This window comes from Borostomias antarcticus (assembly GCF_949987555.1).
Source record: "Borostomias antarcticus genome assembly, chromosome: 15".
Classification (NCBI taxonomy): domain Eukaryota; kingdom Metazoa; phylum Chordata; class Actinopteri; order Stomiiformes; family Stomiidae; genus Borostomias; species Borostomias antarcticus.
This window is the reverse complement of record NC_140248.1, coordinates 25,862,923-25,885,422: the sequence shown is the minus strand read 5'-3', so window position 1 is coordinate 25,885,422 and position 22,500 is coordinate 25,862,923. Positions and strand designations below refer to the sequence as shown.

Below are 22,500 nucleotides of genomic sequence, written 5' to 3'. Positions count from 1 at the left end.
CAGATGAAGGAGAAGTACAGGTGAGCAGGGACCTGGCATGCAACCAGCCAAAAAAAACATGTTCCTTAAACTATGAACTGACCCCTAAAACCAAACCAAATCAAACCAAACTATTTATATAGCGAGGCAACGAACTGGCGCATTCTTATTGCTGGATTATCAACATCTACCACCTTCATCCTCCCTCAGCCCTAGCCCCTTTCACGATTAGCTAACGCAGTCGCGAAACGGCCTACCTCAGAGATCAGGCCCCTGCCACAGCTGTCCCCTAGGGTTAGGGTTAGGGTCAGGGTTAGCTTACCGCTGCTGCAGTCTCGATCCAGAGGTGGAACGTCATCGGTGGTGGAGAAGTCCAGCGTTGCTCCAGCTATCTCCACCATGTCCTCGTCGCTAGTGCCGCTCTGAGTGCTGGTGAAGCTCTCGTTGCAGAAGCCCGAGTTGTCCATCAGATCCGCCTGCAGGGCAGGAAAACACGTGGAAATGAGCACAGGGTCCAAAGGCTGCTGATGACAGCTTAGCCCAGGTAGACAGGACAGGACAGCTTAGCCCAGATAGACAGGACAGGACAGCTTAGCCCAGATAGACAGGACAGGACAGCTTAGCCCAGGTAGACAGGACAGGACAGCTTAGCCCAGGTAGACAGGACAGGACAGCTTAGCCCAGGTAGACAGGACAGGACAGCTTAGCCCAGGTAGACAGGACAGGACAGTTTAGCCCAGGTAGACAGGACAGGACAGCTTAGCCCAGGTAGACAGGACAGTCTACCTAACCCTAACCCAGGTAGCACTAAACGGGCTCTAGCCAACGCAATCTTACAGCTCGAGAACGTACTGTTAGTTAGTTAGCATTAGCTAGTGTAACAGTGTATACGGTGTACATTCAAAAACACCCCTCGTCCTGGAGTTGAGGCTTAGCACTAGCTCACTCTATGTGGACGATGCCTAAATAAGGCTTTAAAGCGATGGTAAATGAAGGCTAGCTGACATTATTGCTAATTGGGGCAGCCTGACAGCGGCTGTCAAACGCAGTGCTAACTTTACCTGCTATTGGTCACGAAGGCAAGGAAATAACGCAACATATCTATCACTAGCTAGCTAGCTAGCATCACTCGGGCTAGGCTGCTAGTTATCTAGCTAGTTAGTTATCTAGCATCACTCGGGCTAGGCTAGTTATCTGGCTAGTGTTAGCTGCAGCTAGCTGGTCCAGGCGGCTCATCTCGCAGGACACATTATTATCAACATCACTGTTACCGTTTGCTAACGTTACTCCGATTGTTAACGCCTGTTTCACGTTAACGTACCGTGCAACGTAGCTATCAGCCGAGGTTTGACAGTACCACAGACAGTATCTGAATAATATGTTTTGTTTAAAATGTAGTGCTACTTTAGCTGTAATTTGCTAGCAAGAAACCCCCTGTTTATGTTCCATGGGGGTCCAACCAGAGCAGACATTAACAATCTATCATAGATCATCACGAAATCCGTTAATCAGTGATCGATTATTCCAACCATTTTACAGGGGCCCTTTTCGAATCCAGCTCCTCTTCCCTCGCCCTGCACTCCCCCTCGGTTTGCGCGTTCACGCGGAGGCCGCGCCATATTAAGTGCCATCCGAAACCAATTAGCGCCGAGTGGAAGTGGCTTATAACACCCTTATAACACCCTCGGTAGCGAGTCTGCACCGATGCAGGCTCGATTCACATGTGCAGCTGTTTTTATTGTCCGAAATAGAAAATGCGCCGTACAAATGTAAGTTCCTCACAAATTATACGACATTTGCATTGTATTTCGCATCAAATTCCGTTCTCCAGTTCAGAAAACGCTAGATTATGTTCATTTGATTGTAATGTAAAGTGGTGGCACAAGTGGTGTAAAGTTGTCCACAAAAAAACGAAACAGTTTGGGAGTATTTTTTTATTTTTTTCATAGGTTTAGTCCATGAATGGCCTGCCACTCACCACAAAACACATCTTTTTACACGTAATGTAGACACTCAACCAACAAGCAACATTTCAGTGAGATATAGGACAAGTGATTTGTCTTTAGATAAATGCATCTTCTTCCAAACATTAAGCAAAGTTTCACTTGTTCCATTGGCAGATTTCACTGATTAGGCCTACAACCAAAACCTTATTTTCAATAAATACGAATTGTGGCAATCCCTGTGTATCCTTTATACAGAATCTGGAGACAAATATGTGCAATCTCTGGTTGTCATATTAGTGGTATGGTCTGCAATCTAAACTAGCCTATACTTCAGACCACAGGGGAACACATCTCTGGAAAGGATGAGATCACAGCAACATCCTGGTTTACTATGTATGGTTTACTATATATATTTATAGATGTTTTTGAGTAAGTGCACTTTCTATATACTACTTTTCCCCAAAATTTAGAATGTCAGACATTATTTGCAGAAAATGACAAGAGGACAAACACAGGTTCATACGGCCAGCTTGTGCAGTTTTTATGGGCTTGTTTTAATAAACTGTATAGCAACTTTCAACACAAGAATTGCAGCCCAAAGTGCTTCATAACAGTGAAGATAAAATGAGCATAAAATCAGGACAAACAAAATCAGGCCTGCTTTGTTTTAATGCAAATAAAAACAAAAATACAAACAAAGAATACACTATTAGCCTACAAATAATCGTGCTGAAGCAGCTGCGGTGGAAAAATGACAATTATTTTATTGACAATAGTCCTAATAATAATAATAATAATAATAATAATAATGAATTAGGGTAACGGTGAAATGAATAGGTAAGAGTTCTTAAAATTATGTATAAATATAATGGAATGCATTGGCCATATTGCAATTTGGATATTTCCACTTAGGACCTAGGTAGGCTATCTGATATAAGCAATCCTCATAAGCTGTAAAAAGGAAGATACGAACGATGCCTCTACCGCTGCAAAGTGCTGTTGACGAGAAACCATGGTAACCGTTGTGGTTTGTGTTTCCTGTTTCCGCTGGAGTGAGGGGAGTGCGTCCCTAAGGTTTTTATACCCTACACCCTAATAAAGGGAACTACATTCAGCTGTGAGGGGACTACAAAACGGAGTGCACTCGGTGACTGAGTGCAAGTGGGGAGGGACTGGATTCAGAAAGGGCCAGGATCAGGGTTGCAAACCAAATAGGCGACGCTCTCGCTTCTGATATCACGCTGAAATATTGCGTCTTTCTCACAAGTAAATATTATCCACCAGTCCTTTGAAAGATATAGCGGCGTGCATGTACTTCATGGATGTATTAATAGAACTGGATACAGCCACTCCATTCACTGAGCGCTATCACAAATGAAGCCCTATTGAACCGCGCCATCTTGGCAAATTTGTAGTCATTTGACCATTTCCGGTGACTTTTGTACTTGCGCAGTTGTGCTTTTCTGGCCTACGCGCGTCCACGCACGTTCCCGGCTCTCCCCGCTTTGATTTAGCAATGAAACCCGGCTTGCATATTAACCTGTTTTTGTCAAATATATCCATTGGAGACATTCTTTTTTTATCCAGGCATCTTAGTTTTAACAGGTTAATTATAGCTGAACATGTTTTGTTTGCTAGTAGATGGTATTCATTCCGTTCGCGATAACGTTATTGCAGCCAGGCTAAATTCCTCCAGGGAGCCAGTGACAAGCGAGTTGAAAAGCTTCACTCCCCGCCAGCAGGAGCTTTGGCCGCTGCTACCGCATCTCGGATAACCCGCTGAGTTCGTGGCTGCTATTTCACACTCGCCCTTGATCAATCCCAATACCGATCCATGGTAATAATGAATGGATTAGGCCAGCAGCCTGGGGCAGGAGGCCAGCAGCCTGGTCACCATCCAGAGGGTGATGACATCATACAGAACTAAGAACCATAACAGAACCAGATCCGCCATGCCCATCAGCAGGGCCGTTGCTAGGAATTCTGGGCCCCCTTAAAGAATATTGGTGTGGGCCCCTACCCCTCCGACTTTTCCTCACCACTTTTTACGACCCCCTTTTAAAAAAAAATAATATTATGATGTATCATTTTGTAATTATTTGTCTGTTTCTCTATGTTCTTTTTCCAATTAACCTCTCCATAGACATTTACTTGTGTACTTCCTGTGCTTGGACTGTCTCTGTCTGTAGCAGTTACATGACTGGAACTACTATGAGCCTCTTCACTCCCTTCACTCTCTGTTTCTAACTGGCTAGGACCTGGCTCTGTAGACAGTAAGACCAGAACAGTGTCTTCTTAAGACTTGTGAATAAATCTATGTAGCACTGTAGAGTTTACAGGAAGCTGCCTAGGCGGCTGTTGATTAGCTAATAAACGCCTCTCTTATTTCAAGAGCAAATACCCTCTCTAAAATAACAAAAATGAACTGAACAAATCAGCATTTAAAGTGAAATCAACTATATGAATTTCTATGAATTAAAGGACAATGCTCGTTTTTGACAACCTGGACCTTATTTACGACATATTATAAGACGTTTGACTCACCGAGATCACTTTGGTGTTGTTCGGAGGCATGTAGACGAAATTTAAAATCCAGCGCAAGCCAGTATATCCATGTAATGGCAGTGGTGGGGGCACTTAGAATGCAGTTTCTAAAAATATATTTTCTGCCACGAAACGGTTGTTTTCATCAATCTGTCTTGATGAATCGCTAGTTGTGCTTACATAGAGCATAGGCCTGTTGTGGTTTTCACATGCCATGATCTTTAGAAACGTCTTTCGAAACGAAATAGCTTCCTCACTTGCTCCAGCACGCATTCGCACAACGCGCAATCGTTGCTCCAGCACGCTGTGCGCATGCATGCTGGAGCAAGTGAGGAAGATATTTTGTGTCTAAAGACGTTTCTAAAGATCATATTACAGAGGCATGTGAAAAACAACACAACAGGCCTATGCTCTATGTAAGCACAACTAGCGATTGAGGTGAGACTGCCAGCATGAACCATGGCATGGACCAAACCATTTAAGAAGGGGGATATTGCTCTATTAATACATCCATGGATATTGCTCAGGAAATTAAAACAATTTTCATCTGTATTGTATTATTATGGCTTAATTTGAATTATGATGCAGCATTAGTGTGATTGATCTACATGCAGAATAATTTTGTCATAAAAAGAGGGACCTCTTGTTTTTTTTGGGGCCCTGCTTGCTTGTGGGCCCTTATAATCATCATCACCCTTCACCGCTAAACAACAGCACTGCCCATCAGCCTGCAGTCACACCTTCACACCACAGAACAACATAAGACATTAGAGAGATCTGGGTTCTCTGGTTGGATAGTTGAGAACCTTTAAAGCACTTTAACATATCATTGGTTCATGTCCTGTAGCAGAGACACAGCTGGGTTTACTGGACTGCTCTGGACAATCTGATAAGTCCTGCACCAGATATTGTATCATATCATAACAACCACACATCTATGTACTGTCCCTGAAAATGATTTTAGGGTAAATGTTTTTTTCAGTAACATTTGTAAGGAGAGTTGTACAATTGTTAGAACTGAAGTAAGATGCTATATATAAAATGTTTGTAGCAGTAACAGAAAGCATGTATGCCAGCCAAGGATGTGTGTCTACACTGTATGTGAAACCACTTGTGAAATATCTGCATAGGAGTGTACTTACTGTAAGACAATGTACTGTAGCTGATTCAGCAAGTTCCCTGCATGAGTCGTATGTATCAAGAGAAGGACAAACTAACAATAAAAATCCCAGGCTCAAATGTGGTCGCCTTTCTTTTGTTACCATTCACTGATACTGAATGCACATGTAACTCCTGGTGATGATCTTTATATGGAATACACATTCTGTCTAGCCCACCCAGACAATGGGGACTAGATCCTGCCTAGACCACCACCCAGACAATGGGGACTAGGTCCTGCCTAGCCCACCACCCAGACAATGGGGACTAGATCCTGCCTAGACCACCACCCAGACAATGGGGACTAGGTCCTGCCTAGCCCACCACCATGGGGACTAGGTCCTGCCTAGACCACCACCATGGGGACTAGATCCTGCCTATAGCCCACCACCCTGAACATGGGGACTAGATCCTGCCTAGCCCACCACCCTGGACATGGGGACTAGATCCTGCCTAGCCCACCACCCTGGACATGGGGACTAGATCCTGCCTATAGCCCACCACCCTGAACATGGGGACTAGATCCTGCCTAGCCCACCACCCTGGACATGGGGACTAGATCCTGCCTAGCCCACCACCCTGGACATGGGGACTAGATCCTGCCTATAGCCCACCACCCTGGAAATGGGGACTAGATCCTGCCTAGCCCACCACCCTGGACATGGGGACTAGATCCTGCCTAGCCCACCACCCTGAACATGGGGACTAGATCCTGCCTAGCCCACCACCCTGGACATGGGGACTAGATCCTGCCTAGCCCACCACCCTGGACATGGGGACTATAGCAGCAGGAAGTAAGCCTCAGCCCCAGTTGTGTAACAGATACCAGAGCCCCCCACCCCCTAATCCCTGACCTTTCCTTCCCTCTGACCTTTCCTTCCCTCTCACGTTCCCTCCTGTAAAAGCAGCTTCAGCAGCAGAGCCTATACCCTCAGGGAGACGCTCAGGCAGACATGAGGAGCCGCAGCAACTCTGGGGTGAAACTGGACAACTATGCCAGGATGGTGCAGAAGACCATTCTGGAACAGCAGGTGAGTGGGTTAGGGTTCGGGTTAGGGCTGCTGTAGGTGAGTGGGTTAGGGTTAGGGCTGCTGTAGGTGAGTGGGTTAGGGTTAGGGCTACTGTAGGTGAGTGGGTTGGGGTTAGGGCTGCTGTAGGTGAGTGGGTTAGGGTTAGGGCTACTGTAGGTGAGTGGGATAGGGTTAGGGCTACTGTAGGTGAGTGGGATAGGGTTAGGGCTGCTGTAGGTGAGTGGGTTGGGGTTAGGGCTGCTGTAGGTGAGTGGGTTAGGGTTAGGGCTACTGTAGGTGAGTGGGTTGGGGTTAGGGCTACTGTAGGTGAGTGGGTTGGGGTTAGGGCTGCTGTAGGTGAGTGGGTTAGGGTTAGGGCTACTGTAGGTGAGTGGGTTGGGGTTAGGGCTACTGTAGGTGAGTGGGTTAGGGTTAGGGCTGCTGTAGGTGAGTGGGTTGGGGTTAGGGCTACTGTAGGTGAGTGGGTTAGGGTTAGGGCTGCTGTAGGTGAGTGGGTTAGGGTTCGGGTTAGGGCTGCTGTAGGTGAGTGGGTTAGGGTTCGGGTTAGGGCTGCTATAGGTGAGTGGGTTAGGGTTAGGGCTGCTGTAGGTGAGTGGGTTGGGGTTAGGGCTACTGTAGGTGAGTGGGTTAGGGTTAGGGCTACTGTAGGTGAGTGGGTTAGGGTTAGGGCTACTGTAGATCAGTGGGTTGGGGTTAGGGCTGCTGTAGGTGAGTGGGTTGGGGTTAGGGCTACTGTAGGTGAGTGGGTTAGGGCTACTCTAGGTCAGTGGGTTAGGGTTAGGGCTGCTGTAGGTGAGTGGGTTAGGGCTACTCTAGGTCAGTGGGTTGGGGTTAGGGCTACTGTAGGTGAGTGGGTTGGGGTTAGGGCTACTGTAGGTGAGTGGGTTAGGGTTAGGGCTGCTGTAGGTCAGTGGGTTAGGGTTAGGGCTACTCTAGGTCAGTGGGTTAGGATAAAGGCTGCTGTAGGTGAGTGGGAGATGGGCCTGTTACCAGGATCAGACATATACACTTCTGTATGCCTAGTTCAAGTAGGTCACCCTTTGTGTTTAATAGTAGTAGTAAAACTTTATTTGTCCCCCAGTGGGGCAATTGATGTGTGTGTCGGGAGAGGAGGGGCTATGTATTGAAAAGCATAACCAGTAGGAAGAGTATTATGTCTATGTGGATAGCCAGTGACATTGTTCTTGATGTTGTTGTTGTTGATCAGGATCCTGTCACAGGACTGCTTCCAGGGTTAGGTGAGGATGCCCCCCATGCCTGGGTCAGAGACAACGTGTACTGCGCTCTGTCCGTGTGGGGACTGAGCCTGGCCTACAGGAAGAACGCAGACAGAGACGAGGACAAGGCCAAGGCCTACGAGCTGGAGCAGGTACAGCACAGGGGCTGGGGCAGAAGGCTGGGGCAGGTACAGCACAGGGGCTGGGGCAGGTACAGCACAGGGGCTGGGGCAAGAGGCTGGGGCAGGAGACTGGGGCAGGAGGCTGGGGCAGGGAGAGTACAGGGGGCTGGGGCAAGTAGAATTCAGGGGGCTGGGGCAGGGAGAGGGTAGGAGGCTGGGGTAGGTAGAGGGTAGGAGGCTGGGGTAGGTAGAGGGTAGGAGGCTGGGGCAGGAGGCTGGGGTAGGTAGATGGTAGGGGGCTGGGGTAGGTAGAGGGTAGGAGGCTGGGGTAGGTAGAGGGTAGAAGGCCGGGGTAGGTAGAGGGTAGGAGGCCGGGGTAGGTAGAGGGTAGGAGGCCGGGGTAGGTAGAGGGTAGGAGGCCGGGGTAGGTAGAGGGTAGGAGGCTGGGGTAGGTAGAGGGTAGGAGGCTGGGGTAGGTAGAGGGTAGGAGGCTGGGGTAGGTAGAGGGTAGGAGGCTGGGGTAGGTAGAGGGTAGGAGGCTGGGGTAGGTAGAGGGTAGGAGGCTGGGGTAGGTAGAGGGTAGAAGGCCGGGGTAGGTAGAGGGTAGGAGGCCGGGGTAGGTAGAGGGTAGGAGGCCGGGGTAGGTAGAGGGTAGGAGGCTGGGGTAGGTAGAGGGTAGGAGGCCGGGGCAGGAGGCTGGGGTAGGTAGAGGGTAGGGGGCTGGGGTAGGTAGAGGGTAGGAGGCTGGGGTAGGTAGAAGGTAGGAGGCCGGGGTAGGTAGAGGGTAGGAGGCTGGGGCAGGAGGCTGGGGTAGATAGAGGGTAGGAGGCTGGGGTAGGTAGAGGGTAGGAGGCCGGGGCAGGTAGAGAGTAGGAGGCTGGGGTAGGTAGAGGGTAGGAGGCCGGGGCAGGTAGAGGGTAGTAGGCTGGGGTAGGTAGAGGGTAGGAGGCTGGGGCAGGAGGCTGGGGTAGGTAGAGGGTAGGAGGCTGGGGTAGGTAGAGGGTAGGGGGCTGGGGTAGGTAGAGGATAGGAGGCTGGAGCAGGAGGCTGGGGTAGGTAGAGGGTAGGAGGCTGGGGTAGGTAGAGGGTAGGAGGCCGGGGCAGGTAGAGGGTAGGGGGCTGGGGTAGGTAGAGGGTAGGGGGCTGGGGTAGGTAGGGGGTAGGAGGCTGGGGTAGGTAGAGGGTAGGAGGCCGGGGCAGGTAGAGGGTAGGAGGCCGGGGCAGGTAGAGGGTAGGAGGCTGGGGTAGGTAGAGGGTAGGAGGCCGGGGCAGGTAGAGGGTAGGAGGCCAGGGCAGGTAGAGGGTAGGAGGCCAGGGCAGGGAGAGAACACTGTTTCCTAGGCAGGGATAGTGATTCAAAAGTATTTCGTTATTTTGACCCAGATCTAGTAAGGAGTTGACTAGTGTCCTGTCGATTTTACTGTGTGTGTGTGTGCTTGTGTATGTGTGTGTGTGCTTGTGTATGTGTGTGTGTGTGTGTGTGTGTGTGTGTGTGTTTTAAGGCCATGGGGTAGAACATGTTTCAGGTTTCTCTGATCCTGCTAGCAGATGGATGGTTGAAGGTCATCGTTAAAACCTGCTGCTAACTCTCTCACTCACTTACTCTCTCTCTCTCCCTCTCTCTCACCCTCTCCTGCTCTCTCTCTCTCTCTCTCTCACCCTCTCCTGCTCTCTCTCTCCCTCTCCTGGTCTCTCTCCCTCTCCTGCTCTCTCTCGCTCTCTCTCTCTCTCTCTCTCCCTCTCTCTCACCCTCTCCTGCTCTCTCTCTCTCTCACCCTCTCCTGGTCTCTCTCTCTCCCTCTCCTGCTCTCTCTCCCTCTCCTGCTCTCTCTCTCTCTCTCACCCTCTCCTGCTCTCTCTCTCTCCCTCTCCTGCTCTCTCTCCCTCTCCTGCTCTCTCTCGCGCTCTCTCTCTCTCTCCCTCTCTCACCCTCTCCTGCTCTCTCTCTCTCTCTCTCCCTCTCCTGCTCTCTCTCTCACCCTCTCCTGCTCTCTCTCTCTCTCCCTCTCCTGCTCTCTCTCTCACCCTCTCCTGCTCTCTCTCTCTCTCTCTCTCTCCCTCTCTCTCTCTCTCTCTCTCTCTCTCTCCCTCTCTCTCTATCTCTCTCTCCAGAATGTGGTCAAGCTCATGAGAGGTCTGCTGCAGTGTATGATGAGACAGGTATGACATCACTTCCCATCAGTGTGACAGGACAGACCATAATAGTTTAGACCAGTAGCCTACTCCCACTAATAACTGCTGGTCAGGTCAGGTCTAACAGTTGTACAGCTGTCTTTTACAAGACTGCTCTCAACCAACTGTTCCAAACTGTCTGATACAGTCTCATAGTCAGGTACAGTCTCATACAGTCTGATATAGTCTCATAGAGTCTGGTGCAGTCTGATACAGTCTGGTATAGTTGGGTACTGTCTGATATAGTCTCATATATTGTCATCTAGTCTCATACAGTCTCATATAGTCTGGTATACTGTCTGATACTGTCTTATCCTGTATGGTTGTTTGTCCTCCTTAGTTAGACAAGGTGGAGAAGTTCAAGTACAGCAAGAGCACATCAGACTGCCTGCATGCCAAGTTCAGTTCCAAGACCTGCGCCACTGTGGTGGGAGACCAGGACTGGGGCCACCTGCAGGTAGACGCCACCTCCATCTTCCTGCTCTTCCTGGCTCAGATGACTGCCTCAGGTACCGCCCTCTTCTCTTCTCTACACTTCTCCTCTCTTTTCTCTTCTCCTCTCTTTTCTCTTCTCCCCTCTCCTCTCTCCTCTCCTCACTCCTCTCCTCACTCACCTCCTCTCCTTGCCAGTGTAAGTTGCGTGGTTGTCTTTGCAGGGCTGCATATAGTCTATACCCGTGATGAGGTGGACATCATCCAGAACCTCATGTTCTACATAGAGGGAGCTTATAAAGTAGCGGTGAGTTGCTATTGCCCCATGTGTGAGAAGACTTGCTAATGTTCATGTCACTGGACATAGAATGCCCTTCAAATATATCAGTAAAGGTGTTGTGGTTGTTTTCCCAGGACTTTGGCATGTGGGAGCGTGGAGACAAGACCAACCAGGGAATCCCTGAGCTCAACGTCAGCTCCATTGGCATGGCCAAGGTGAGCTAGCTAATAGCATGGCCAAGGTGAGCTAGCTGATAGCATGGCCAAGGTGAGCTAGCTAATAGCATGGCCAAGGTGAGCTAGCTAATAGCATGGCCAAGGCCAACTAGCAATAGCGTGGCCAAGGTGAGCTAGCTAATAGCATGGCCAAGGTGAGCTAGCTAATAGCATGGCCAAGGTGAGCTAGCTAATAGCATGGCCAAGGTGAGCTAGCTAATAGCATGATGAATGTCAGCTAGCCAATAACATGACCAAGGCCAACTAACTGAAAGCATGGCCATGGTCAGCTAGCCAATAGCATGACCAAGGTCAACTAGCTAATAGCATGGCCATGGTCAGCTAGCCAATAGCATGACCAAGGTCAACTAGCTCAGGGTTCCCAACCTTCTTTCCCCGGAGCCCCTCTAACTTACACTTGAAGGAATTTGCCATGTAGCATTCGCCAGTGTAACAGTAATACTAATGTTGACGCTATTCATAGTCTCTGATTAATTTGTTGGATTGATATGATATTGTAGTTTATATGATATTGTAGTGCAGTAAATACAAGGCTTTTTGACTCTTCATCAGATATGATCATGTATTTTTCTGAATTTGCTGGGTGACATGTCAATAACATGATTCTTTGTCTAGCTAATATTAATACCTCAAATTGTCTGGGGCCTGGCGCCCCCCCTGTGATTGTTGGTGCCCCCCTAAGGGGGGCCCGGACCCCAGGTTGGGAAACCCTGAACTAGCTAATAACATGGCCAAGGTATGCCTGATGGCCAATAGGATCTCCACTCTCTTTCCCCAACAAGCCACTCAACTGTAATACCTGTGTGTGTGTGTGTGTGTGTGTGTGTGTGTGTGTGTGTGTGTGTGTGTGTGTGTGTGTGTGTGTGTGTGTGTGTGTGCATGCGTGTGGTGTGCGCAGGCTGCACTGGAGGCCCTTGATGGTCTCAACCTGTTTGGAGCCAAGGGCGGCCCGGAGTCTGTGGTGCACGCCCTGGCTGATGACATCCAGCACTGTCAGTCCATCCTGAGCTCCATGCTGCCCCGCGCCTCCACGTCCAAGGAGGTGGACGCAGGTGTGCTGTCCATCATCTCCTACCCCGCCTTCGCTGTGGACGATATCAACCTTGTCAACCTCACCAAGGAGGAGATCATTTCCAAGTTGCAGGTGAACCTCGCCTCCACTCTCCTTCTCTACTCCACTCTCCTTCTCTCCTTCTCTCTCCTCCTCTCCTCCACTCTCCTCTTCTCCTTCTCTTCTCCACTCTCCTCTCCTCCACTCTCCTCTTCTCCTTCTCTCCTTCTCTCTCCTCCTCTCCTCCACTCTCCTCTTCTCCTTCTCTTCTCCACTCTCCTCTCCTCCACTCTCCTCTTCTCTTTCTCTCCTCCACTCTCCTTCTCTCCTCCACTCTCCTTCTCTCCTCCTCTCTCCTTCTCTCTCCTTCTGTCCTTTAATAATAATAATAATAATCAATTTTATTTGTAATGCACTTTACATTTCAGTAAAATCTCAAAGTGTTACAGATGTGCTAAAAAGATTCAAAGCAACAGAAAATGTGTCAAAAAGTACAAAACAAGAGAAAACTAAAATTATTAATCAACAAAAGGCTCTGTTCAAAAGGTACGTTTTAAGGCGTTGTTTAAAGGCATCCACAGTCTGTGGTGCCCTCAGGTGGTCGGGAGGGGCATTCCACAGACTGGGAGCAGCTGAGCAGAAAGCCCGATCACCCATAGTGCGGAGCTTGGTCCTGGGGGCTTTGAGGAGGTTGGTGGCTGCAGAGCGGAGGGTACGTGAGGAGGTCTGAGGGGTAAGGAGTTCCTTGAGGTAGGGGGGGGGGGCATTTCCATGTATGCACTGGTGGGTGAGGAGGGAGACCTTGAACTCAATCCTGATTGAGACGTGTGATTTGAGGACGGGGGTGATGTGGTCATATTTGCGTACCCTCATCAGGATCCTAGCAGCACTGTTCAGGATGTACTGGAGTTTCTGTAGGCTGCTACTAGGGATCCCGACGAGGAGTGCATTGCAATAGTCCAGCCTGGAGGAGACAAAGGCGTGGACGAACTTCTCTGCATCTGCCAGGGTAAGTGTGGGACGGAGTTTGGCAATGTTCCTGAGGTGGTAGAAGGACATCTTCCACAGCTGTTTGATGTGGGTCTCGAAGGTGAGGTGAGGGTCCATTTTGACGCCCATGTTGGTGACTGATGTGGAGAGGGGAATTTTCTGGCCAGAGAAGGTGATGCTGGTGATGGGGGATGACCGGACCTGGTGTGGTGTGCCGACTAGAATGGCTTCAGTCTTGGAGCTGTTCAACTGTAGAAAGTTCCGCTTCATCCACGCCTCTGTCTCCTCCAGGCAGGTGGTCAGTTTGGACAGTGGCAGGGGTGCAGAGGGGGTGGGGTTGGCTTTGATGTAAAGCTGTGTGTCATCAGCATAGCAGTGGAAAGATATTCCATGCCTGCTGATGACACGGCCAAGGGGGAGCATATAGAGTGTGAACAGGGTGGGGCCCAACACCGAACCCTGAGGGACACCGCAGGTGACATTGTGAGTGTGGGATTTTGCCTTTCCCAGGGCGACGTGCTCAGTTCTGCCAGTGAGATATGAGGTGAACCAGTTGTGGGCAGTGTCAGAGAGTCCAATGGTGGAGTGCAGGCGGTGAAGGAGAATCTTGTGGTCCACGGTGTCGAATGCTGCTGTTAGATCCAGGAGGATGGTGGATGGCTTCATCGTGCTGATCTTTTAGAATGTGTTAGATCCAGGAGGATGGTGGATGGCTTCATCGTGCTGATCTTTTAGAATGTGTTAGATCCAGGAGGATGGTGGATGGCTTCATCGTGCTGATGATGTCCTCAGTGGGTTAGGGTTAGGGTTAGGGTTAGGGTTAGGGTCGCTGTGAGATGTTGGAGAAGCAGCAGAGAGGCTGGGCAGCATTCAGGACAGGTGGGGCGGCGGAGCTGGAGAGGAGAGAGCGGATGTTGTCTACTTTCTTTCTGAAGAAAGTGATGAAGTTGTTGCACCTCTCCTCTGTGACCTCTCAGTGCGAGAGAGTATGTGGTTTGAGAAGGTGATTATGATGGAGAAAAGCTGCTTGGAGTTGCCAGGGCTATTATTAATGATGTTGGAATAGAACTGCGATCGTGCATCTCTGACGGACTTAGCGTAGGCCTTTTGATGCTCTCTGTAGGCCTGTTTATGTACAGTCAGTCCTGAAGCCTTGAGACGCCGCTCAAGGACACGCCCAGCCGTCTTCATCTTCCGCAGCTCGCAGGTGGGCCAGGGGGCTGAGCGTGAGAAGAAGACTGTTGGGGATTTGAGAGGGGCGTGGAGGTCCAGGAGGCTGGTGCAGGCCCAGGAGGCTGCTCAGAGACTGATTGTAGAAGTCCACTGACTCAGTGACTGAGGGGAAGTCAGCAGAGTCAGAGGAGAGATGTTGGAGGTCCATGGTCAGGGCGTCAAGGTTGATGTTTTTCCTGAAAAGGAAATTTTCAGGAAAAACAAAATTCCTGAAAAGGATTTGCTGCTTAGGCCTGGTGTGGGGGGAGGGGAACGTCAGTTCCATTGAGATGGTCTTATGGTCAGACACACCCAGATCGTAGACCTGTAGGTTTCTAATGGAGGCAGAGTTTGAGATGACCAGGTCGAGTGTGTGTCCCCTAGTGTGTGGGGACATCAACATGCTGCTGGAGGTTGAGGCAATCCAGCAGTTGAAGGAAGCTAGCTGCAGAGTGACAGGAGGGGGTGTCCACATGAATATTTATATCTCCAAGGATTATAATATTAGAAGAGGTTGTGCAGAGTGTAGCGAGTATGTAGCATCCCCACCGAAAGATGGTCAAGTTTCTTGTACAAATGGTGTTGATTTATTGAAGCCTTTGGTTTACATAGCCTACATACAACGACCACCGTGAAAGCTTGTGCCGATACGGCGGGTGCTAAATAAACTGAACGGTAACGTTTCAATGACTGACTGTGTCTTCTGTCTTCTTCGTTGGACATAACTGCGCGGCAGGAAATATCTAAGTAAACTTCACAATAAAGGTCCCGAAAATAGGTAGAATATAAAATCCTAAGAAACTAACTTAAATTCACAGACATTTAAATTTACTATATACTGTATCACAGTCAACATACGTCTATATACTAATGACAGAATATACTTAGAAAATATACATTAATAAAAGTATACTAAGAAAAATGGAAATTGGGTCAGCTACACTCCCACCAAAATTAAGAGTATTTCGTTACTTAACATGAACTATGAATAATTTTCACAATAGAGATGACATACACATTGAACTTGAAATCTTCAAAGTCTCTCGAAGTCTCTAAGACTTACACAGCCTCTAACAACAGAACTAGTTTCTGTACTGGTCACTCTAATATGGAGAGCTTACTCAAGCGTTCACCTTTCTTATTCAGTCTCTTATCTCCTACTGAGATTTCCACTCTTCTTACAAGTCCATCTTTTCCTTTGACAGTCTCTTCAACCCTAGCCAGTCTCCACTCACCTCGAGGTGACAGCTCATCAACGTCTATGACAACGTCACCTACTTGCAGGTTCCTCTTAGGTGCATGCCACTTCTGTCTTACCATGAGGCCCTGCAGGTATTCTCGTTTCCAGCGGCTCCAGAACTGCTCCGCCAGATGCTGAACTCGTCGCCATCTCCTGGCTCCATAAAGATCTTCTCTCGGGAACGTGCCAGGTGGGGGCAGTGCTGGGCTGGTCTTCATTTGGACGAGGTGATTGGGGGTCAACGGTTCCAGGCTGTCGGGACGTTGCAGGTTGTCCACAGTAAGGGGTCTGCTGTTGACTATGGCCATAACTTCATACAGCAGTGTTCGTAGTGCAGAGTCGTTGAGTCTACTGTGGGCCAATGACAGTGTGGAGTTGAGGACACTTCTGACGGTTCTGATCTGGCGCTCCCACACACCGCCGGCATGACTTGAGTGGGGCGCGTTCATCACAAAGTCACACTGCTTTTGAGACAGAAACGTGGTCAATCTCTCAACATTGAGCTCTTGGAGGGCAGCCTTGAATTCATTCTTGGCTCCAACGAAATTGGTACCTTGGTCGCATTGGATTTGACGGACAGCCCCTCTAATGGAGATGAAGCATCGCAAGCTGTTGATGAATGCATCAGTGGACATGTCCTCTAGCATTTCCAGATGAATGGCCCGTGAACAAAAGCAAGTGAGGAGTAGGCCGTACCGTTTATGCTGTTTCTTTCCTTCGGTGGTGACGAACGGACCGAAGCAGTCCATCCCACAGTATGTGAATGGAGGAGAGGGCTCTAAGCGTTCTTGCGGCAAGTTACTCATTCTTTGACCTTCTGGTTGTCTCCTTAGTCTGCGACAGGTGATGCACTGACGAATGAATGAAGACACGGCTCTACTCATACTTGGTATCCAATAGCCACTGGATCTGATTTCGTTGGCTGTAAAGCCCTTGCCTTGATGTTTGGTCTTTTCATGGTTGTGGCCTATAATCAGCTTAGTGACGTGATGCTCTTTAGGAATGACCATGGGATGTTTCAGGGAGTCGCAGAGAGACGAGTCGTGGAGTCTCCCTCCCACCTTCACAATATTGTCCGTGTCGATGTAAACATCAAGTTGGTAGAGTTTGTTGCCTTTTGTTAATTGATATTGATTTCCTTTCTTCAACTGTTCAATTTCCTTTTCATATGTTTGTTTCTGCAGGTCTCTGATGATGACACATTCTGCATTTTTCCTTTCACTCACTGTGGTAGCCGCGTTTGACTTGATCTGCTTAGCTCGTCGGACGAGGCGGGCCACTGCTTTGATGGCTCCGGACCACGATGAGAACTTGACTAGACGATCTGCGATGCTGAATGGCTCTGATGTCTGTGATGCAGATGTCTGCAGTGCTTGAACCTTTCTGATCTCTGGATCTCCAATCTCAAGATCCGGTGTCGCATCTTCTGGTGTAGGTATTTCATTTTCCCACAGGAACAGCGGACCGGAGAACCAGTCGGAGGCGAGTAGCTCTCTCACCGTTCTTCCCCGGGATGCTCCATCTGCCGGGTTCTTGTCCGTAGGCACATAATGCCATTGCTGAGGGTCAGTACTGTTGCGGATCTTCTGGACCCTGTTGGCTACGAATGTGTGAAAACGTCTTGAATCATTGTTAATGTAACTCAGCACGACTTTAGAGTCCGTCCAGAAGTGCTCCTTAGCCTTAGCACAACTGAGCTCTTCTCTCAGCATGTTGCTGACCGAGACTGAGACTACTGCCGCTGTCAATTCGAGCCTTGGTATTGTTGTCAGCTTCGTGGGGGAGACGCGTGCCTTTCCGATGACCAGGGAGCAGTGAATCTCACCTTTCAGATTTTTGAGCCTCAGGTAAGAGCACTGTCCGTATCCGCTAGTGCTGGCGTCAGAGAAATGGTGCAACTCTGATTCAATCACTTCTCCAAAATTGATGGGCACGTAACATCGAGGTATCTTTATCTCTTCAAGATTGGCGAAGTCACGTGACCAGCTCTCCCACCGTGGTTCCAGCGTCTCAGGTAGGGGATCGTCCCAGCCAACACCTTGACGGCACATTTCCTGCAGGATCTTCTTCCCGGTGAGGACGTATGGGGCCAGGAAGCCAAGAGGGTCGTAGATGGAAGCGACAGTTGCCAGTATGCCTCTCCGCGTGCCTGGCTGGTTGGCCAAAGTGTTGCTGAATCTGAATGTATCTCCTTCTATGCTCCAGTTGATTCCTAGAGCACGCTCAAGCTGTGAGTCTGAGAAGGTCAAGTCCTTTGTTTTTGTATCTGTGGCTCGTTCTGTTTGAGGTATACTGTGGAGAACGGCTTTGTTGTTTGAGACGAATTTGTGGAGGCGGAGACCCCCTTTCGCACATATTTATCTTGCTTCGTGGGCCAACTGAATGGCTCTCTCCACTGTGTCTGCACTGGTGACTCCGTCGTCAACATAGAAGTCTCTTGCGACAAACTGTGATCCTATTGGGTGCGTAGATTTGTTCTCATTGGCCAGATATTTCAATCCATAATTGGCGCAGCCAGGTGACGACACTGCACCGAAAAGATGGACTTTCATTCTATAGACCTGAGGTTGCAGGCTCACATCTCCGTCTTTCCACCACAGGAATCTTAAGTAGTCACGATCCTGCTCTGGCACTTGAAATTGGTGGAACATTTTCTCGATATCGCACATGAGTGCTATCTGGTGCTGTCTAAATCGCAGGAGCACACCTGTGAGGTTGTTTATCATATCCGGCCCTGGGAGGAGGTGTTCGTTCAGGCTTGTGCCACCACTCTTTGCAGAACAGTCGAATACAACTCGCAGTTTGTCAGGTTTTTTAGGGTGATATATTCCATGGTGCGGAATGTACCATTGTTCTCCTGAGACTCCATTTTCTTGTACTTCCTCTACATCACCTCTCTCTATGATGTCCTTTATGTATGTTGTGTAGTCCTTCTTATATTTGTCGTCTCTGTTGAATTTCCTTCGCAGATGTTCGAGTCTTATTTCAGCGAGCCGCCTACTGTCAGGTAAACATGGTCGTTGTCTGAAGGGGAGTGGCATCTCATAATGTCCCTGTTCGTTTTGCCTTATTCCTTCCTTGAGCTTCTCTAAGAAGACAAGATCCTCTTGAGACACGGCCTTGTCATCCCTTTTCGTGTCTTGAAAGTCTGACTCTAGGGCGCTGATCACATCCATTGGGGTTACTGGGGGGAGTTCTTTTACAGCCACTTTGTGACACAGGCTGGTGTCTGTCCTGTTTAGCCCTGGTGTCGAGCTGCCTACGACACTCCATCCTAGATCAGTGCAAATGGCGTAGGGCTCGTTGCCTTTTCCTGTTAGCACCTGTCTGGGTGTTAATGCTCTGGGACAGTTGTATCCGATAAGGAGTCCAATATTACAGGAGAGGATGGGAGGTACCTTGTCAGCGATGGATTTCAGGTGAGGCCATCTGCTTGCAGTATCGTGAGTTGGTATGTGCTCACGGTTTCCTGGAATGCAGTGTTTCGTATATGCAGGAGGAAGGTCGATGTAGATGCCTGAGTTGTAGCCTCTCACTCGCAGTCCAGAGACCCTTTCACACTGCACAATGATGTTCTCTCCAAGCATAGTGGTTAGTTTCAACTTCACAGGCTGGGTATTTGCTTGTAGCTCGTTGCTTACCTCACTGTCTATGAACGTGCTGTCGCTCTGTGTATCCAGTAATGCGTAGACAAGCTGTTCTTTAGCTGGATCTGTAGTCACGGACACCCACACTGGAACAATCATAGAGGTGTTGCTTGACTGATCTCCTCTGGTGACATTGAGTGCCATGGCTGGTGTGGATTCGTCTGGAGTGCTCACTGATACTTTTCTTCCTTCATAAGCTTTGTAGTTCTCGTCATGGAGGCAGGTGGGGTGTCGACCTTTACATACATCACAGGTTAGGCGGTGACGGCAGTCTTTGGCATGGTGGTTTGGTTTAAGACACCCGTAACATAGCTTATTTTCCTTTACATGTTTCCGTTTTTCATCTAACAACTGTTCTTTGAAGTCTGGGCATTTGGGGAGTTGATGTTTATCGTTTTTGCACCACATGCATGGGGGTTTTGATTTGTTATTATTTGCTGAGTTATCACTTTTTGTAAAGGTTTGCGTAGTGAAAACACTGACTTTATTTCCCTTTGATTCTCTTATGCCTTTCCTTTCACTGCCTGTGTTAGAGTGAAGCGCATGTAGTGAGGTGACAGGATTGCACGCTATTTCTGCTTCTAGAGACACAAAGCGAGCGAAATCCCTGAAGTCGGGAAATTCTTTGCCGTCCATGAGTGCTACTGTGACCTGGCGGTTCCAGCGTGAGGCAAGCCAGTCGGGGACTTTGAGCATCAGCTTCTGGTTTTCTTCACAGTCGTTTAATATGTCTAAGCCTCTTACATGGGGCATCGCTTGTAGGCATGCGTTTAGGAAATCAGAGAATGTTCTTAGTCCCTCCGCATCCTTAGGCTGTATTTTTGGCCATTTTGACAGTTTGTCCCTGAAGGCGCGCTGTATCACAAACGGCTGACCGTATCGCTGGTTAAGCTTAGCCCATGCATCTCTGTATGCCTCTTCGTCATTTCTGTAAAAGTTGCCCTCAATGCATTTTTGTGCTGTCCCACTGACATATTGCTTTAAGTAGAACAGTTTGTCCGCAGGGGCAATGTTCTTTTGGTCAATGAGAGACTGGAATGAGGCTCGCCACTCAATGTAGTGGATTGGATCGCCACTAAAGACTGTGGGAGTTGGCATTGGTAGTCTATTTGTAGCTATGCTCTGTAGAATGGCTTGGGCTAGATAGGTAACATCAGTAGGGGGCGCCAGATTATCATTTAAAGAGAACTGTCCGTGTGGCTGTATAAGCTGAGGTGCACCTTCCCGTTGTTTTTCTCTCTCATACGTTTTGAGTCTTGCGCGAGCTGCTTCCATATCTTTCTGTGCTTGTAAACGTTCTAAGTGAGCATGCTGTGCTTCCATATCTCTTTTGTGCTGCTCTTCCATTAATCTCATTTTTTCCTTTTGCTTTATTTCTTCCTGCATTGTTTTATATTGAACTTCTTTTACAGCTAGTTCTGCGGCTGCTTCTATTCTTTTAGCGGCTATGCTTGATTCAGAATGACTGGCTCGTGACAGAGAAGCAGTTCCATATATTGAGCGCGCATATTCATGGGCTAGTAGCTGATGAAGATCGTGCTTGGCCTCCTCATCATTAAAATCAGTTGCTGACAGGCGCTCTAAGACTATTTTCCTAATGTCCTCTGTTACAGCCTCACATGCATCAATTTGCCTTCTAAGTTCCGTGGATGGCGTGAACCGCTCTCTTATTTCCTCATAAAGTTTCATTATGTCCTTTTTTCCATTTTCTATGTCGTCTGCCATAGCAGATCCGTGTCTGAAATGTCTTTCTTTAAAGTTTCTCTAGCTATTTTGATGAGAACTTTCCATTGTTCAAATTGACTGAGCAGGCGTTTTTCTTTTTTATTTAATTCCTCTGTTTGATAAGCTTGCATTTTCTCTGTAGGCTTGGAAATGCGGTCTGTACGACGAAGTAGTCCTAGGTCCCCGTCATTTTCCTCCTCCATTTTATCTTGCAGTTCAGCTAGCCTTTTTCCTTTGCTTTCAATTCCTTCCTTTAATTCTTGTCTAGACATACTTTCACATTCGCCTTGATTTAGCAAAACTCTGTATTCTTGTATTTCGGTCTGTAGCTTTGTTATCTGCTCTTTAATTCCATCCATTTTGCAAATAACGATAAGCTAGCTTTGTCCTACCATCTCCGTTGACCATCACACTAGCCCCAGCTCACTGTTTTCGCGCCGTTCCGTCCGTGGGTTGCTAGACAGTTCGATGAAGCAGGTGCAGGTTAAGCTTTCACTGTAGCATCCCCACCGAAAGATGGTCAAGTTTCTTGTACAAATGGTGTTGATTTATTGAAGCCTTTGGTTTACATAGCCTACATACAACGACCACCGTGAAAGCTTGTGCCGATACGGCGGGTGCTAAATAAACTGAACGGTAACGTTTCAATGACTGACTGTGTCTTCTGTCTTCTTCGTTGGACATAACTGCGCGGCAGGAAATATCTAAGTAAACTTCACAATAAAGGTCCCGAAAATAGGTAGAATATAAAATCCTAAGAAACTAACTTAAATTCACACAGACATTTAAATTTGCTATATACTGTATCACAGTCAACATACGTCTATATACTAATGACAGAATATACTTAGAAAATATACATTAATAAAAGTATACTAAGAAAAATGGAAATTGGGTCAGCTACAGAGTATGTCGTGCATCTCTGAGATGAAAGCTGAGTTGGGTTTGGGGGGCCGGTAGATCAGGAGTATGGTCATGGGGAACGGGGGCTTACATTTAAATGCAAGGCATTCAAATGAGGACTGTATAGGCAGAGAGATCGCCAGTTCCTGTCGGTGTATGACAGCTAGGCCACCAGCACGACCTCCTCCACTCTCCTTCTCTCCTCTCTCCTCCACTCTCCTTCTCATCTCCTCTCTCCACTCTCCTTCTCTCCATCATTCTCCTTCTCTCCTCCACTCTCCTCTTCTCCTTCTCTCCTCCACTCTCCTTCTCTCCTTCTCTCCTCCTCCTCTCCTTCACTCTCCTTCTCTTCTCCTTCTCTCCTTGTCTTCTCCTTCTCTCCTCCTCTCTCCACTCTCCTCTTCTCCTTCTCTCCTTCCCTCGTCCACTCTCCTTTTCTCCATTCCTCCTTTCCCCTCCTCTCCTCTTCTCTCCTCTCACGGTCAACTTTATTATTTCAGAAGATCCGCACACGCACGTACACACACACACATAAACACACACACGCACGTACACACACACACGCACATGCACACACACACACAAACACACATACACACACACACACACACACAC

The 22,500-nt window shown here is 48.5% G+C and overlaps 2 protein-coding genes across 2 annotated transcripts in view; one reads left to right on the top strand and one right to left on the bottom strand.

Annotated features, from left to right (window-relative positions):
- clcn5a (chloride channel, voltage-sensitive 5a) overlaps positions 1–1,432 on the bottom strand; it is a 24,279-nt gene extending 22,847 nt beyond the window's left edge. Inside the window, exons 1-2 of the mRNA XM_084449772.1 lie at positions 1,301–1,432; positions 302–455 (exon numbers count right to left, since the gene is read on the bottom strand). Coding sequence (XP_084305898.1) covers positions 302–446 — 145 coding nt within the window. The 5' untranslated portion in view covers positions 447–455; positions 1,301–1,432. The remainder of the gene's footprint in view (positions 1–301; positions 456–1,300) is intronic.
- A 5,148-nt stretch (positions 1,433–6,580) lies between these two features.
- Positions 6,581–22,500, top strand: part of LOC311318996 (phosphorylase b kinase regulatory subunit alpha, skeletal muscle isoform-like) — a gene marked incomplete at both ends in the record, with an annotated part of 60,415 nt that continues 44,495 nt past the window's right edge. The window contains 7 exons of the mRNA XM_084450430.1: positions 6,581–6,658; positions 7,866–8,027; positions 10,110–10,157; positions 10,510–10,678; positions 10,826–10,908; positions 11,016–11,096; positions 12,016–12,261. Coding sequence (XP_084306556.1) covers positions 6,581–6,658; positions 7,866–8,027; positions 10,110–10,157; positions 10,510–10,678; positions 10,826–10,908; positions 11,016–11,096; positions 12,016–12,261 — 867 coding nt within the window. The remainder of the gene's footprint in view (positions 6,659–7,865; positions 8,028–10,109; positions 10,158–10,509; positions 10,679–10,825; positions 10,909–11,015; positions 11,097–12,015; positions 12,262–22,500) is intronic.